The sequence below is a fragment of the Sus scrofa genome, chromosome 2 (genome assembly GCF_000003025.6).
Source record: "Sus scrofa isolate TJ Tabasco breed Duroc chromosome 2, Sscrofa11.1, whole genome shotgun sequence".
In the NCBI taxonomy this organism is placed as follows: Eukaryota; Metazoa; Chordata; class Mammalia; order Artiodactyla; family Suidae; genus Sus; species Sus scrofa.
The window spans coordinates 82,043,762-82,058,328 of record NC_010444.4 but is presented as its reverse complement, the minus strand read 5'-3'; the positions used below and the strand labels follow the sequence as shown (position 1 = coordinate 82,058,328).

General features: G+C 45.0%; 1 protein-coding gene across 10 annotated transcripts in view; it reads left to right on the top strand.

Annotated features, from left to right (window-relative positions):
- Positions 700–14,567, top strand: part of SFXN1 (sideroflexin 1) — a 31,831-nt gene continuing 17,963 nt past the window's right edge. The window contains exons 1-3 of one of the 10 annotated variants that reach the window (XM_005654976.3): positions 728–823; positions 2,021–2,114; positions 12,853–13,025. In XM_005654976.3, coding sequence (XP_005655033.1) covers positions 12,862–13,025 — 164 coding nt within the window. In that variant the 5' untranslated portion in view covers positions 728–823; positions 2,021–2,114; positions 12,853–12,861. 10 annotated transcript variants of the gene reach the window in all.

The following is a 14,567-nucleotide window of genomic DNA, read 5'->3' as shown; positions in this document are numbered from 1 at the left end:
TGGGGAGGTCCGGGATGCTTACCTGGGAAAATCAAGACCTTGTAGTGTATAAAAGTTACTGAGAACAAAGACCTGGCGCTCAGACTCTGGAGGTGACTCCTCTGAGCCCGCACCGGTGCTGAATAAACCTTGCTTTTCCATATCTCCGAGTGCTGTTTGTCTCCTTCCGTTGCCACAGTTTTTGCGGTTTCCGCAACAATCTCTCCGCTGGTTAACCATGGTGGCAGCCTTCGTTCTGGCCTTTCTGCCTCAGCATCTCCTTCTCTACAGCCTATTCACACAGCAGTCAGCTTGATTTTTAAAGACACGAATCAGGTCGTGGCCCTTGTATTACCTAAAATCGCCTTGTAGCCCCAGTGGTGCCAAATTCCACACTTTGGGAAACAATGGTTTAAATGAGTGAGTGAGTGAGTGGATGCTGACTAGGAACAGAGAAATGGTCAAGTAAGAAGTCATCCCTAGGGAAAACCAAAATGGAAAACACGGCACTGGCCTCAGCAGAGACCTATACCACGGTGAGGATGAACTTGAGGTTCACGATGGAGCCAGAGGCTAAAGCACGGGCACTGGCCATCGCGCCTGAACCGGGAGGATACCGCGCGCAGGGCGCAGCGACCGGGAGGGCGAGTCCAGGGCCGCCTGCGCGCGTCCGCAGCCCGGCCCAGCCCGACCGCGTGGCTCCGCACGGGGACGCGCTCCGAGGGCGCGCTCCGGGCGGCGGCGGCGCGCGGGGCAGCCGTGGCGGGAGAAACGCTTCCGGTGGCGGAGGAGGCGGCGCCGAGCAGGTCCTGCAAGCGGCGCGAGTGGTGGCCCGCCGGGAGCGGTGAGTCGCGAGCGATCGGCCCGAATGCAGTGAGTGGGAGACGCGCCGGGAGCCTGGCAGAGGGACACGAGCTGGAGCGGGGGCGCGCGCCTGCGGAGTGGTTGCAGGGAGACCCCCGGGCTGAGAGGTCAGAAGCCCCCAAACCATAGCCGGGACTCCCCCGGCCAGGGGCGTCCCTGCACTTTGGGGACCCCTGCCATCCCGCTGCCTGAACTCCCCACCTCCAGCAGCCTGACCTACTCCGAGATCACCCTGAGCCCCCGCAGTGGAGTGGGTCACCCCTGATGGGAGGAGGCCCACCCATCCACTCCCGCAAGCGCCCTGCCACGCTGTCCCCACGGCCGCGTGACGAAACTCGCCGCGGGGGGACACCCAAGATGGCTGCCGCGGGGACAGGCCACGATGGGGACGGGCGCCAGCGATTGAGAAGTGGCCCAGTTGCACCGAACCCCTGCCCCTCAAGTTCCTAGCTTCCTGGCTTCTCTTCCTTGCGCAGAGCGGGGCTCCAGGGTCAGAGACCACCTGGCCCCTGCCCCAGAACTTGCAATATGGTAGGAAAGAAAGAGGCTGGTAATTGGAATAGTGGTCCTTCTGGGACCTTGCATTTTGTGCTGACCTCCTAAGCTTTCCCACATGTTACAGGTCGCTAACCTTCTCAGAATGACAGTAGCCGCAGTGTCTACTTAGTGTGGGCTGGTAATTCGGGTCTACCTACTTTACACTCATCCAGCCCCAGGAGGTACTTGGCTTTGCCTTCCTAATACAGATAAGGAAGCTGGGGCTCAGAGAGGTTGAGTAACCTGCCTTAAATCACACAGTTGGTCACCTATAATCTCAGCTTAAATATTACTTCCTCAAATATGCTCTCGCTTGGCTGCTTGTTTGAAATTGCTCCCTCATGCACACATTCTTTATTAGATTACTCCTGTGTTTTTTCTTTAAGAGCATTTGTCACCAGTTGAAATTAACTGTTGACTTGCTTCTTTGATTCTCTGTTTGTGATCATGGCCTCTGTTTTGCTTCTCTCACTGTTCCCTGCATCAGGTAGACCCTCACTGAGTGCCTGAATGAAAAAGCTTAGCACAAGTGACTTCAAAGCTAGGGCACTTAACCACTCCATGGGCCTTCTGAATTCCCCATGGCATTTTCTGGATACTTTTCTCAAAGTCGTAATCTCTATTCTCCCTCCTCTTCCAGATCTTGACTTGGGTGCCTCTAGCTTTGCTTGTCCTTTGCCCATCCCCAGTCTACTGAGCTGCTTCCATGTTCCAGGCATTGTAAAAGGTGCAAGGTGGGTAGACAGGTAGATAAGGAGGCTTTGCAGCTCTTAAGGTGCTGATCTTGCCATATACAAGCTGTAAGATGAGAGGGAAACCTGGGAGGATGAGTGGAAGCTCCACCATCAGGTTCTGGGACCTCAAGCAGGTTCTTTCTCCCCTCAGGACCACAGGTATCTGGCTTGTAAAAAATGATGGTGTTTGGGAGTTCCAGTCGTGGCTCAGTGGTTAACGAATCCGACCAGGAACCACGAGGTTGCGGGTTCAATCCCTGGTCTCGCTCAGTGGGTTAAGGATCTGGATGGCCATGCGCTGTGGTATAGGTCCAGACACAGCTCGGATCTGGCATTGCTGTGGCTGTGGTGTAGGCCGGTGGCTACAGCTCCGATTGGACCCCTAGCCTGGGAACCTCCATATGCCATGGGTGCAGCCTTAGAAAAGCCAAAAAAAAGAAAAAAAAGATGGTGTTTGGAGAGGAGGATCTACCAGTTTTCTCCCCAGCTCTAATATGTAATTGCTTTAAGTATGGATTCAGGGGTTAGATTGAGTGCAAGCATTTGATTTAAGTCCCATGGGCTTTCAGGAAAGGGCTATCTGTGGTTGCAGTTGTTCAAGGAGCTATAGAGCAAAAGGTAGAAATAATTCTGGATCGGTAAAATACTTAGAATGCTCCTAGTATTTCATAAAAGTTTGAATGAAATCCCACGTGGGTGGGTATGGAAAGGTGTTACCTGTGAAGGAGGGGGTGCTATTCCTTCCCCCTCCTCACTTCCTGCAGAGGAAGCTGAGGGGACAACTAGAGGAGCAGTGACCCTTGGAGCAGATCCATTATACAAATTCTTTGCTCTCTGATGCCTTAGAATCTGATGCCTTAGAAAAATGGCATCTGGACATTGTACAGCTATAAATGTAATAAGTTCATTGAGTAATAAAAAAAAAAAAAAGAAATATGGCATCCAGAGTTCCCTTCGTGGCTCAGTGATTAAAGAACCCAACTAGCATCCATGAGGATACAGGTTTGATCCCTGGGCTTGCTCAGTGGGTTAAGGATCTGACATTGTGGTGAGCTGTGGTGTAGGTCACAGACGTGGCTCAGATCCCACATTTCTGTGGCTATGGCGTAGGCCAGAAGCTGTAGCTCCAGTTCGGCCCCCTAGCCTGGGAACTTCCATATACCTCGGGTGTGGCCCTAAAAAAAAAAAAAGGCATCTATGGAATGATTGGCCAGTGGGGATCTGCCATACAGAATAGGGAACTCTACCCAATATTCTTTGATAATCTATGTGGGAAAAGAATCTGAAAAAAGAATGGATGTGTGTGTATGTATAATTGAATCACTTCATTGTACAGCAGAAGTTACCACAACATTGTAAATCAACTATACTTCAATAAAAGTTAAAAAAAAATAAAGAAAAGAAAAAAAAAAAAGAAATATGGCATATATATCCTACTAATGCAAGCAGTGGGTAGATACATTTAGTTGGGAGTATAATTATGAATGGGACTAACCTTTCGCTTGAGGTTAAAGATAAGAAATAAATATAGTAAGTCATTTTGCAAGGCTGACTATTGTCTAGAAAGTGAAAAATTAAGTTAGAATACATGTCAAACCTACACTTATTTATACAAAGTTCAAAGTTATTACAGTTTTAGTTAACTACTATTCCTTTGTGAAATATTTTCATAGTATATATAATCTGTGATTTGATCCCTTAAAGTTGGTGGTAAAATATCCAACTGAATTTGTCCCAAATCCTGTAGTTTGGTAGTACCATATTATTTTTATAGGCTGAAGCCACCATCTCAAGTATAAACCAGTAGAATTTTTTAAAAAATGGGAGTTCCCGTCGTGGCTCAGTGGTTAACAAATCCGACTAGGAACCATGAGGTTGCGAGTTCGATCCCTGGCCGTGCTCAGTGGGTTAAGGATCTAGTTGTTGCCGTGAGCTGTGGTGTAGGTCGCAGATGCGGCTCGGATCCTGCATGGCTGTGGCTGTGGCTGTGGCCGGTGGCTACAGCTCTGATTAAATCCCTAGCCTGGGAACCTCCATATGCTGTGGGAGGGGCCCTGGAAAAGGCAAAAAGACAAAAAAAAAAAAAAAAAAAAAGATAAGGGGAGTTCCCATTGTGGCTCAGTGGGTTAAGAACCCAGCTAGTATCCATGGGGATGAGGGTTTGACCTCCATCCTCCCTCAGTGGGTTAAGAATACAGCATTGCTGCAAGCTGCAGTGTAGGTCGCAGATGTGGCTCAGATCTGGCATTGCTGTGACTGTGGGGTAGGCCTGCAGCTGCAGCTCTGATTCGGCCCCTCGCCTGGAAACTTCCATATGCTGCATGTAGCCAGAAAGGAAGGAAGGAAGGAAGGAAGAAAAAATGGATAAGAACTTCACTCATCGTAAAAAACCAATTAAGAAACCCAAACCTGAAGTCGATGTTGAGGACTACTGGATTATGAACAAGGATTGTATTGTCACCTAGATGTTTTCAGGGTTTATTTTTTGTTTTTGTATTTTTTTTTTTTTTTTTTGTCTTTTTGCCATTTCTTGTGCTGCTCCCCTGGCATATGGAGATTCCAGGGCTAGCGGTCCAATCGGAGCTGTAGCTGCCAGCCTACACCAGAGCCACAGCAACACAGGATCTGAGCCTTGTCTGTGAACTACACCACAGCTCACAGCAACACCGGATCCTTAACCCACTGAGCAAGGCCAGGGATCGAACCCACAACCTCATGGTTCCTGGTTGGATTCGTTAACCACTGAGCCATGACAGGAACTCCTAGATGTTTTCAGATTAATCCAAAAATAGCATCCACCTTTTGGACTGAGAGGCAGGGGTGGGGAGGATGGTGGCAGGGAGACAAACAGAAGGCAATCATTCCTCACGTCTTTCTGATTCTACACTGGCCCCATATCTCCACCAGACCCATCCCTGGAGTGGAGGAGGGTATGCAACAGAAAGCCATTACTGAGCGGAAATGTCCTTTGGAAGAATCTCCTTTTTAGTATGGAATTCAACTTCTGATCTCTAATTTGATAAGAAAGGAATGCTTGTACAGATGAGCAGCACAAAGCCAAATTAGGAAATGTGCTCTTTGAACAAACGTTGATTGCCCTTGCTGGCCATATCACCTCTAGCCCCACAAGTGTCAGGATCGGGGTATAAAGTCCAACAGAACTGCCACTTCCAGGCTGTGCTATGTTGGCCATGGCACTTGATTTCTCTGAGTAACTATCCAAAATAGGGGGAAATTTCTTAGCTGAGGTGGAAATTTAGCAATCTAGTAACCCATGGAAAGCCCATTGCCTTGCACACAGTGGACCCTCAGCCATGTCCCCCTACAGTGACTTTGATAGGATGTGTCTCCCATATCTGGCCCAACCAGACTCTTTCTTAAGGCTTTCAAACTGCAGTTGTTTCAACTAGCAATAAGATTCCAGTTTAATAATCTAATTATCATTGTTAATCTTCAACCAGGGTTAAAGGTCTTAGACCACGTATCTGATAAAGCACATTCCCTACTGGTTTGTTTTCTGTGAAGTTTTGGAAAATTCCTTTTTTCTAGTAGTGAAGCATTTTCTTGGCCTAAGGTTTAAAGTAAAATTTATCTTAGAGAAAAATTATTTTTCTTAGACATGTCTGATCATTTTCAGAAAGCTCAGGCAGCCAAGTACCATTCCATTCCTCCCCTGATCCCACCAGGACCACCAGCCACTATGTTTATGGGCAGGACTTCAGCCACTGAAGACAGGAGATGCCATGTGTGGAGAGCGACTTGTTAGAAACAATCCTACCTTTGTTTAGCCCTTTACAGTCAATAAAGGTTAATAAAGTCCTCATGTCCACCTCAGTTTGCTAATTCTTCCAACTCTGTCAGCCAACTCTCATGTCTATTTTACAGATGAGAAAATTGAGGCTCAGAGATGTGAAGTGACTCACCCAGTGACATGCCTAGAAAGAATCAGGACTCTAATCTATTGCAGGGGTTCATAACCAGTTCTCATTCCATGGTTGTGAGGGTAGGTACTTAGGGAACCGGGCCACAGGGCAGAGGGGGTCTTCCTCAGCAGGACCTAGCCAGCAACTACTGTGACTGGCCATGGAGTCATCTAAATATTTATATTGCCCCTGAACAAGGATAAAAGTCTTTCCTTAACTGGAAAGGCACTTCTTTTAGGGCTATACCCACGGCATGTGGAAGTTCCCAGGCTAGGGATCCAAGTTCGCGAGCCACCATTGTGACCAGACTGTTATGAGGGTTACAATAAGTGATTATTAAACATTAGTGTTATTATCAGGCAATATCCTAATTTTTTTTTCTTTTTTTTTTTTTTAAGGGCCTCACCCATGGCCTATGGAGGTTTCCAAGCTAGGGGTTGAATCAGAGCTACAGCTGCCAGCCTACACCACAGCCACAGCAACACAGGATCTGAGCTGCGTCTGCAGCCTACACAGCTCATGGTAATGCTGGATCCTTAACCCACTGAGCAAGGCCAGGGATGGAACCTGCATCCTCATGGATCCTAGCTGGGTTTGTTAATGCTGAGCCACAGAAGGGAACTCCCTAATTTTACTGATAAAGATAAAAAAACTGGGAGTGATGGGATAATGTGTACAAGATCACAGTGTCCTCACTGGAGCGTTTGAAATCGGATCAATTGCCTCCTCAAGCATAAGCTCCTAACCACTACACACCCCTTCCCTCATCACCTCCATCTGAGATCCCAACTTCTAGGGCAGTTAAGGAGGTATGACTTGGAGCCAGGAATTCACATTCAACTAATCAACTGAACTTGGTTCCTATACTTATTGGAATGAAACTGATCACCATTGTCTAATTGGAGCAGACTCTTTACCAGCCCTAAAGGCTTATGTGTGGTGGGAGGTGGTCCCACCCTGGAGGCAGGGGATGGTCCTTGCCCTTGCAAAGCTGTGCACTGACTGTGCTAACATCTCACCTAAAAGGGAGGCAGTAGTGACCTCCCAGAATTGTTTTTGATTTGTTTTATTTTTGTCTTTTCTAGGGCCGTTCCCTCTACATATGGAGGTTCCCAGGCTAGGGGTCTAATCGGAGCTGTAGCCGCCCGCTTACACCAGAGCCACAGCAACACGTGATCCGAGCTGCATCTGCAACCTACACCACAGCTCATGGCAATGCCAGATCCTTAACCCACTGAGCGAGGCCAGGGATCGAACCCAAAACCTCTTGGTTCCTAGTCGGATTCGTTAACCACCGAGCCATGACGGTACTCCCCTCCCAGAATTGTTCATCCAGGTTGTGATGTATCTTAAATTATGACTTGAAAAAAGATGGGGTTAACTACCATTTCCAGTTGGCCTGTAATATGTAATGTATTTATACCCGGAGAATCTCTGTCATGACACTCATTTTGGCTTCAAAAGCTTATAAATTCTGTGACTGAGTTATTGTAGATTTTAAAGCAGGTTTACTCCATTGAAATAATACAAAGTTTTGAAAAGTATGTACAGATTTGGACACAAGAGTCATCCCCACCCCAGGTTAGTAATAAGATTTGCCCAGGTTAGTAATCTGATTATTCAGCTGAAGACTTCATCAGCAGAAGTGGGTGATGTCCAACCACTGTAAGCTCTTTATGGGGATGGTATCTATAAGGACATTCAAGGGAATTTAGGTTGCATATTTTATTTGTTTTTCAACTTATCATTTACTGCATGTTGTGTCTTTCCAAATCCAGGCCCAAGCCAGTGGTGGGTACAGGAGAGGACTTCAGGGCATATTGAATGCATACATTAATTTTGTTTGTGAATGAATGAATAAAAAAAGACTTGGAGAAATTCATTTTGATGAGATTTCATGATATTATATTTACCCAAAATTTTTACCAAGGTATTGAATTTTAACAGTCTCTTCCCCCTATAAGAGATGATTTCTGTCCCCTTTGAGGGTTTAATTATTATATCAACATATATAATATGTAAAATAATATCTGTAGGATTGAGTCATTTAACTGCAGTCTAATGCATAATTATTAATGGCCCCAGATAGCTGACCCCCTTCGTTTATTGACTTTAAGTGACAAACCTTGACTTTACTTTTTAGCATAAGCGTGTCAGTCACCACAGAAATTTTTTTTTTTAATCTCACTTTTTTTTTCCTCATGCAAATAAGTATGTTCAAGGAGTTCCCTGGCGGCCTAGTGATTAAGGATTCAGCATTGTCACTGCTGTGCCGCGGGTTCAGTCCTTGGCCTGGGCACTTCTGCATGCTGCGGGTGTGGCCAAAAATTAAAGGAAAAAAAACCCTTTCATATCTTTAAAATCTAAATTTTTCTTTAAAATCATTCATGAAAAAGATCAAGTCAGAATTAACACCTCAAACTGGTCAAGCATCAGGAAACTCTATTATAACTATTTAAATATACGGAGACCCTCTTTCACCGTCAGTTCCTCTTAATGCCTCAGTTCTGGAATCTTCCATCCTCCCTTGCTTCTCTGCACCTCCTATTCTATCATTTCTTCAGAGCATGGTCACTGAATCTGTTGGAACAGCAGAAATGGGTTGATATGAGAAAACTATAACCTTTCACAGTTGACCATCTGCAATTATTAAACCAGCTGGTCACTGGTTAGCAAATTTTTCTTTGGGAAGCTCCTTACTTAATCATCTGTAGCTGTGATATTTCCATTGTTCCTGTCTCTTCTTCCCCAGCCTCTCTGAATTTCTGAAGATATTTCAGCCATTTGGCATTACTGTCAAAGCCTCAGGTAGACATGGCAACACTTCCACCTGCCGTGGGTGCAGCCCAAAAAAAAAAGAGAGAAAGAGAGAGAGCGAAGATCCTCCCACTGATGTCTTCCAAGTCTCTCCATGGCATCTTTCACTTCCTCTGGTTGCTGTAAAGTGGACAAACTCCAGGGTTAAGGATCCGGTGTTGCCACAGCTGCGGCAGAGGTCAGCCAAAAAAAGCTGATAAACTCACTCATTCTTTTTTTTTTTTTTTTTTTTTTTTTTGTCTTTTTGCCTTTTCTAGGGCTGCTCCCGCGGCATATGGAGGTTCCCAGGCTAGGGGTCCAATCAGAGCTGTAGCCACCGGCCTACGCCAGAGCCACAGCAACGCGGAATCCGAGCCACGTCTGCAACCTACACCACAGCTCACGGCAACGCCGGATCCTTAACCCACTGAGCAAGGGCAGGGACCGAACCCGCAACCTCACGGTTCCTAGTCGGATTCGTTAACCACTGCGCAACGACGGGAACTCCAAACTCACTCATTCTTGAACATATACCTTGGCGTCCCACTTAATCTGTCCCTTTGAGGTGTGGCATTTTCCCTTGCCACCTCTGCAGTTAGGTGGCCTAACGGTTATAGGATCTGGCATTGTCACTGCATGCAGTGGCTTGGGTCACTGCAGTGGTACAGGTTTGTTCCGTTCCTGGCCTGGGAACTTCTGCATGCTTCAGGCATGGCCAAAAAAATGAATAAATGAAAGAAAATAATAAAGTACAATACAATAAAATAGGACTGGCCAAGTAACCCAAAGGATCAAATATATCAGTTTACTTTCACCACACTATTGCTGATATTATTGGCACTCAAACACAAACCTTGCAGGTTTCAGTTTCAGGTTTCCAAAAAAAAAGAAAGGTAACACACCCACACACATCTTGTCCTCTGTAACTATTTTGAACCATTGTGGCTTCGGGATCATTCATGCCTTTGCCAGTAGCATCACGACATAGTGACTTCTGCAGTCTACTCTGCAAAAATTCCTCGTTGAGAAGCACTTGTTCTAAAACTGTCACCGTCCATTGTCATGAAATAGTTTCAGACCTGCATGGTCAGCGGTGCTTAAGAGCTCCCGAAAAAGGTGTCTGATCTTTGACGGGTGCCAGCCTTGGTGGGGAGAGGGGGGAAGTTCAGGGATCGCAAGTTCCGGGGTGGCTGCGCTCTTTATGAGTAAACGGGACCGCAAGAAACCAAGTCCATTCCTTCCCCTAGCATCCCAGAGCCTGTGTTTCCTTCCTACCAAGGTGCCCCCAGTGGCCCCAGCGGTTGGTCCGCGAGTGTGGGATGGATGATCCTGAAGCGCAGATCCCGGCAGCTGGTGGGCGCTTTAGAGCGCTATAGGCCACCAACCAAAGTGACCCAATTTGCCACGCCCTGGCAATGAGGCGGGAGGTGGGTGGAAAGGCGACGCGCCTGAGGGGCCCACACTTCGTGGCCAAGGTCATGGGGTATCTTGGACCCAGAGGCCGCTACAGGGTCAGGAGCCCCAACCCTGGCCCCCCGCTACCCGGCCCTCAACTGGAGGAAGACCAGTGACCCAGGGCAGCAGCAATTTTTTTTTAGCGTGGAATAAGAAAAGAGTTCTTCTTTTTTTTTTTTTTTTTTTTAAATTTTCCCACTTTACAGCAAGGGGGTCAGGTTATCCTTACATGTATACATTACAATTACATTTTTTCCCCCACCCTTTGTTCTGTTGCAACATGAGTATCTAGACATAGTTCTCAATGCTATTCAGCAGGATCTCCTTGTAAATCTATTCTAAGTTGTGTCTGTTTTTTTTTTTTTTTTTTTTAAACTGGACTCCTGGAGTTGCCGCTGTGGCTCAGCAGAAGCGAATCTGAGTAGCATCCATGAGGATGAAGGTTCAATCCCTGGCCTTGCTCAGTGGGTTAAGGATCTAACCATGAGCTATGGTGTAGGTCACAGCTACGACTCGGATCTGGCATTGCTGTGGCTGTGGCGTAGGTTGGGGTTACAGCTCCTGATTCGACCCCTAGCCTGGGAAACTCCATATGCCGTGGGTGCAGCCCTAAAAAAAAAAAAAAAAAAGAAAAAAAAGAAAAATTGGACTCCTAATTTTACAAACTTTTTTTGGGGTGTTTTTGTTTGTTTTTGTCTTTTTGGGGCCGCACCCGTGGCATATGGAGGTTCCCAGGCTAGGAGTCTAATCGGAGCTACAGCTGCCAGCCTATGCCATAGCCACAGGAATGAAGGATCCGAGCCGCGTCTGCAACCTACACCACAGCTCACAGCAATGCCAGATCCTTAACCCATCAAGCAAGGCCAGGGATCAAACCCGCAACCTCATGGTTCCTAGTCAGATTTGTTTCTGCTGCCCCAGGACGGGAACCGCTCCAGAAACTAGTTTTTTTAGAGTGGAAAAAAGTGAAAATTCTTCCTGTGCTTGAAAGTTTATGTGTGAAAATGCCTGTCTAATTGGAACCTGGAAGTCACTGCTAATAATTAAAATTTTATCTGGTTTGAGGTCAGCTGTCTTTGTAGGACTGTTCATATGGCATCTTGATCCACCTTTATGACTTTGAAATAGTCGAGGGCGAGGGATAGGCTCTCAAGTCCAGTTGGTATTTCTTATGCCAGGGTAGAGTTCTATTAAATTCCTTTTAAAGTAGGGAAAATAGTGCTGTATCAGTATCCTATTACTACTTAACATAAAAAAACCGTACATTATCTTTTTTGTACCCAGCAAAGAACATACCTAAGAACTAGGGAAGCACTGAAAAACAACTTAATGCAAAATGACCAGGAAAAGAAAGCCACTATTAGAACCAGTATTAGAAATGTAGGAAGAGGAAATAGGTATAAGAAAGCAATGGTTTGAAGCCTTAATAGTGATAAGATCCTGCTACTATCCTGTGGAGAGGGCTAGTCTAAGGAGGTCACCAGCTCGGAGGAAAAAGATTAATAAGGAGGATACAGCATTATTTTTCATGGTGAAAAACTGAAAATCACCTAAATATTGAAGGTGTTGCTAAATACATGAATATGAATATTTAGGGCCATAGGGGGTGCCGTGACATGAAGTGCAGGAGACAATCAGGATATTAAAATATAGAGTATGCTGTCAACTTTATTTGTTTAATTAAATGATAATATGTATAGAAAGGGTCTCCAAGGAAATATACCAAAACATCGACAGTGGTTATTTCCGCGTGGCTAAATTATAACAGACTCTGTTCCTTTCTGCTTTATTTTCCACAGGAAGCTTACGTTATTCAGAAGACTACAATAAGCATGTATTACAACAGGATAAAGCTGTTCTAAAAATAAGCATGTGTTACTCAGAGAAAGAAATTAATTGCTTTTGGGAAAAAAGTAATGGTTCTTAGCCAGAAAATACATATTTTTATGAGGAAAATTATAGGCTCTGTGTTACTACTCTTTGTGGGGTTGTCAAATGCGTTTTTCCCACTATGGCCTTCTTAGATTGAAGAACATGATTTTTCATTTTTGATTGGTGCTTTATATGCTGAATCAGGCTAAATGAATCCGAGTCTTTATTTGTAGAATTTTTAGCATGTAAGCCTTTTTTTTTTGCATAGTCACATCTATTTGTAGGAATAACAAATTTAGTAAATCAAAATGCAGCCATAGTTTGACGATGGTTGTTACATCCAGAAACAGGGTTTCAAACTTCAGAACCTAGTACTGTAGATGTTATTTTTAACTTTTTATATTTTTACTTTTTCTTAAATTATTTCTAGGTTTCCCCCACGTAAGGGATGAAAAACTATGATGTACTTATAAAAGGAAATATGGGGGAGATTATTGAAATTTGGTTGAGATCCACTGAGAGTTACAAATTTAGCTTTGAATTTAGATCATTTTTCTGTCATTTACAGCAAAATTATTTTCATCACATAGGAGTGAACGTGACTATGTGAAGATTAGTGTGACTAATAAAGTTTCTAAATGTATAGTGACATTGTAAATCTGAACTAGGCTTGTCTTTTGGACCCTCCCTAGTCCAGGACAATGTCTGGAGAACTTCCACCAAACATTAACATCAAGGAGCCTCGATGGGATCAAAGCACTTTTGTTGGACGAGCCAATCATTTCTTCACCGTAACTGATCCCAGGAATATTCTGTTAACCAACGAACAACTAGAGAACGCGAGAAAAGTTGTGCATGATTACAGGTAACGTTAACACTTATGCTTTGGGGCTTAATATATTAATAGATCTTGGGAGCCTATCATCTTTCCCTTAGTGATTGTTCAACATGTTTTTTGCACTTGAATCCTTTTTACAAAAAAAAAAGTAAGAAATAGAAAGACATGTTTTATCCCCCATTGCTGGCCTTTAACACAGATCTCCAGGGTCCATAGTCACCTGAAAATACGACAGCCAGCCCTCCAACTCATAGGTTCCAATCTCTGAGGTCCCCTTTCCAAACGCCATGCCTCCTGCTCTGTAGTACAACCAGCCCTGCATCCGCATCTTTCTGTCTCCAGATGGAGGCAGCATCTTGCAAAAAGCAGGTTGTCAAGAATTAGGGTAGATTGGTTGCTTCTTCTATGGTAAAGCCCCAATGAATAAACCTCACAGATGGTAGCTCAGATTGGAAGGATGCTGGTGGCACAGTCTGTAGGTTTGAGATGGACTCTGTCAGTTCAAAGAGCAGGCATGAGGTGAGAGAAGAGACCTGCTCTAAGGCAGTGGTTGCAACTTGCATATTTATTTTAATTTTTTGAAAAAAGTTTTTTAAATATTTAAAAGTTATACTCCGTTTATGGTTATTACAAAGTATTGGCTATGTTCCCCATGTTGCACAGTGCAGCCTTGAGTATACCTTATACCCAGTAGTTTGCACCTCCTACTTCCCCACCGCTGTAGTGCCCCCTTTCACTGGTAACTGCTAGTTTGTGCTCTATACCTGTGAGTCTGCTTCTTTTTGTTGTATTCAGTAGTTTGTTGTGTTTTTTAGGTTCCACATATAATTGATATCATACAGTATTTTGTCTTTGTCCTTTTTTTTTTTTTCTTTTTGCCTTTTCTAGGGCCGCTCCTGTGGCATATGGAAGTTCCCAGGCTAGGGGTCAAATCGGAGCTACAGCTGCTGGCCTACACCACAGCCACAGCAACGTGGGTTCCAAGCTGCGTCTATGACCTACACCACAGCTCACAGCAACGCCGGATCCTTAGCCCACCGAGCAAGGCCAGGGATCGAACCCGCAACCTCATGGTTCCTAGTTGGTTTCGTTACACTGAGCCACGACGGGAACTCCCAAAATACATTTTAAAAGTCATTTAAACAAAGAATATTTTGATCTTCCCATCGTGGCTCAGTGGTTACAAACCCGACTAGGATCCATGAGGACGCCGGTTCCATCCCTGGCCTCGCTCAGTGGGTTAAGGATCCGGCATGTCTGTGGGCTGTGGTATATAGGCTGGCAGCTGTAGCTCAGATTCGACCCCTAGCCTGGGAACTTCTTTATGTGCTGTGGGTGTGGCCCTAGAAAGACAAAAACCAACCAACCAAACAAACAAAATCAAAAAACCCCATGAAGAGTATTTCAAAGTTGAATACTTCCCTATTATCCAAGGTATTTTTGTTCCAAATTATAAAAAATTTGAGAGGTATGGGCTTGAAATGCTCATTTTTAAATGTTTATTATCCTTTGTGTTATTAGAATTTCATTAACTCTACGTAATCGATTTGTCACTCTCTCCAGACACAG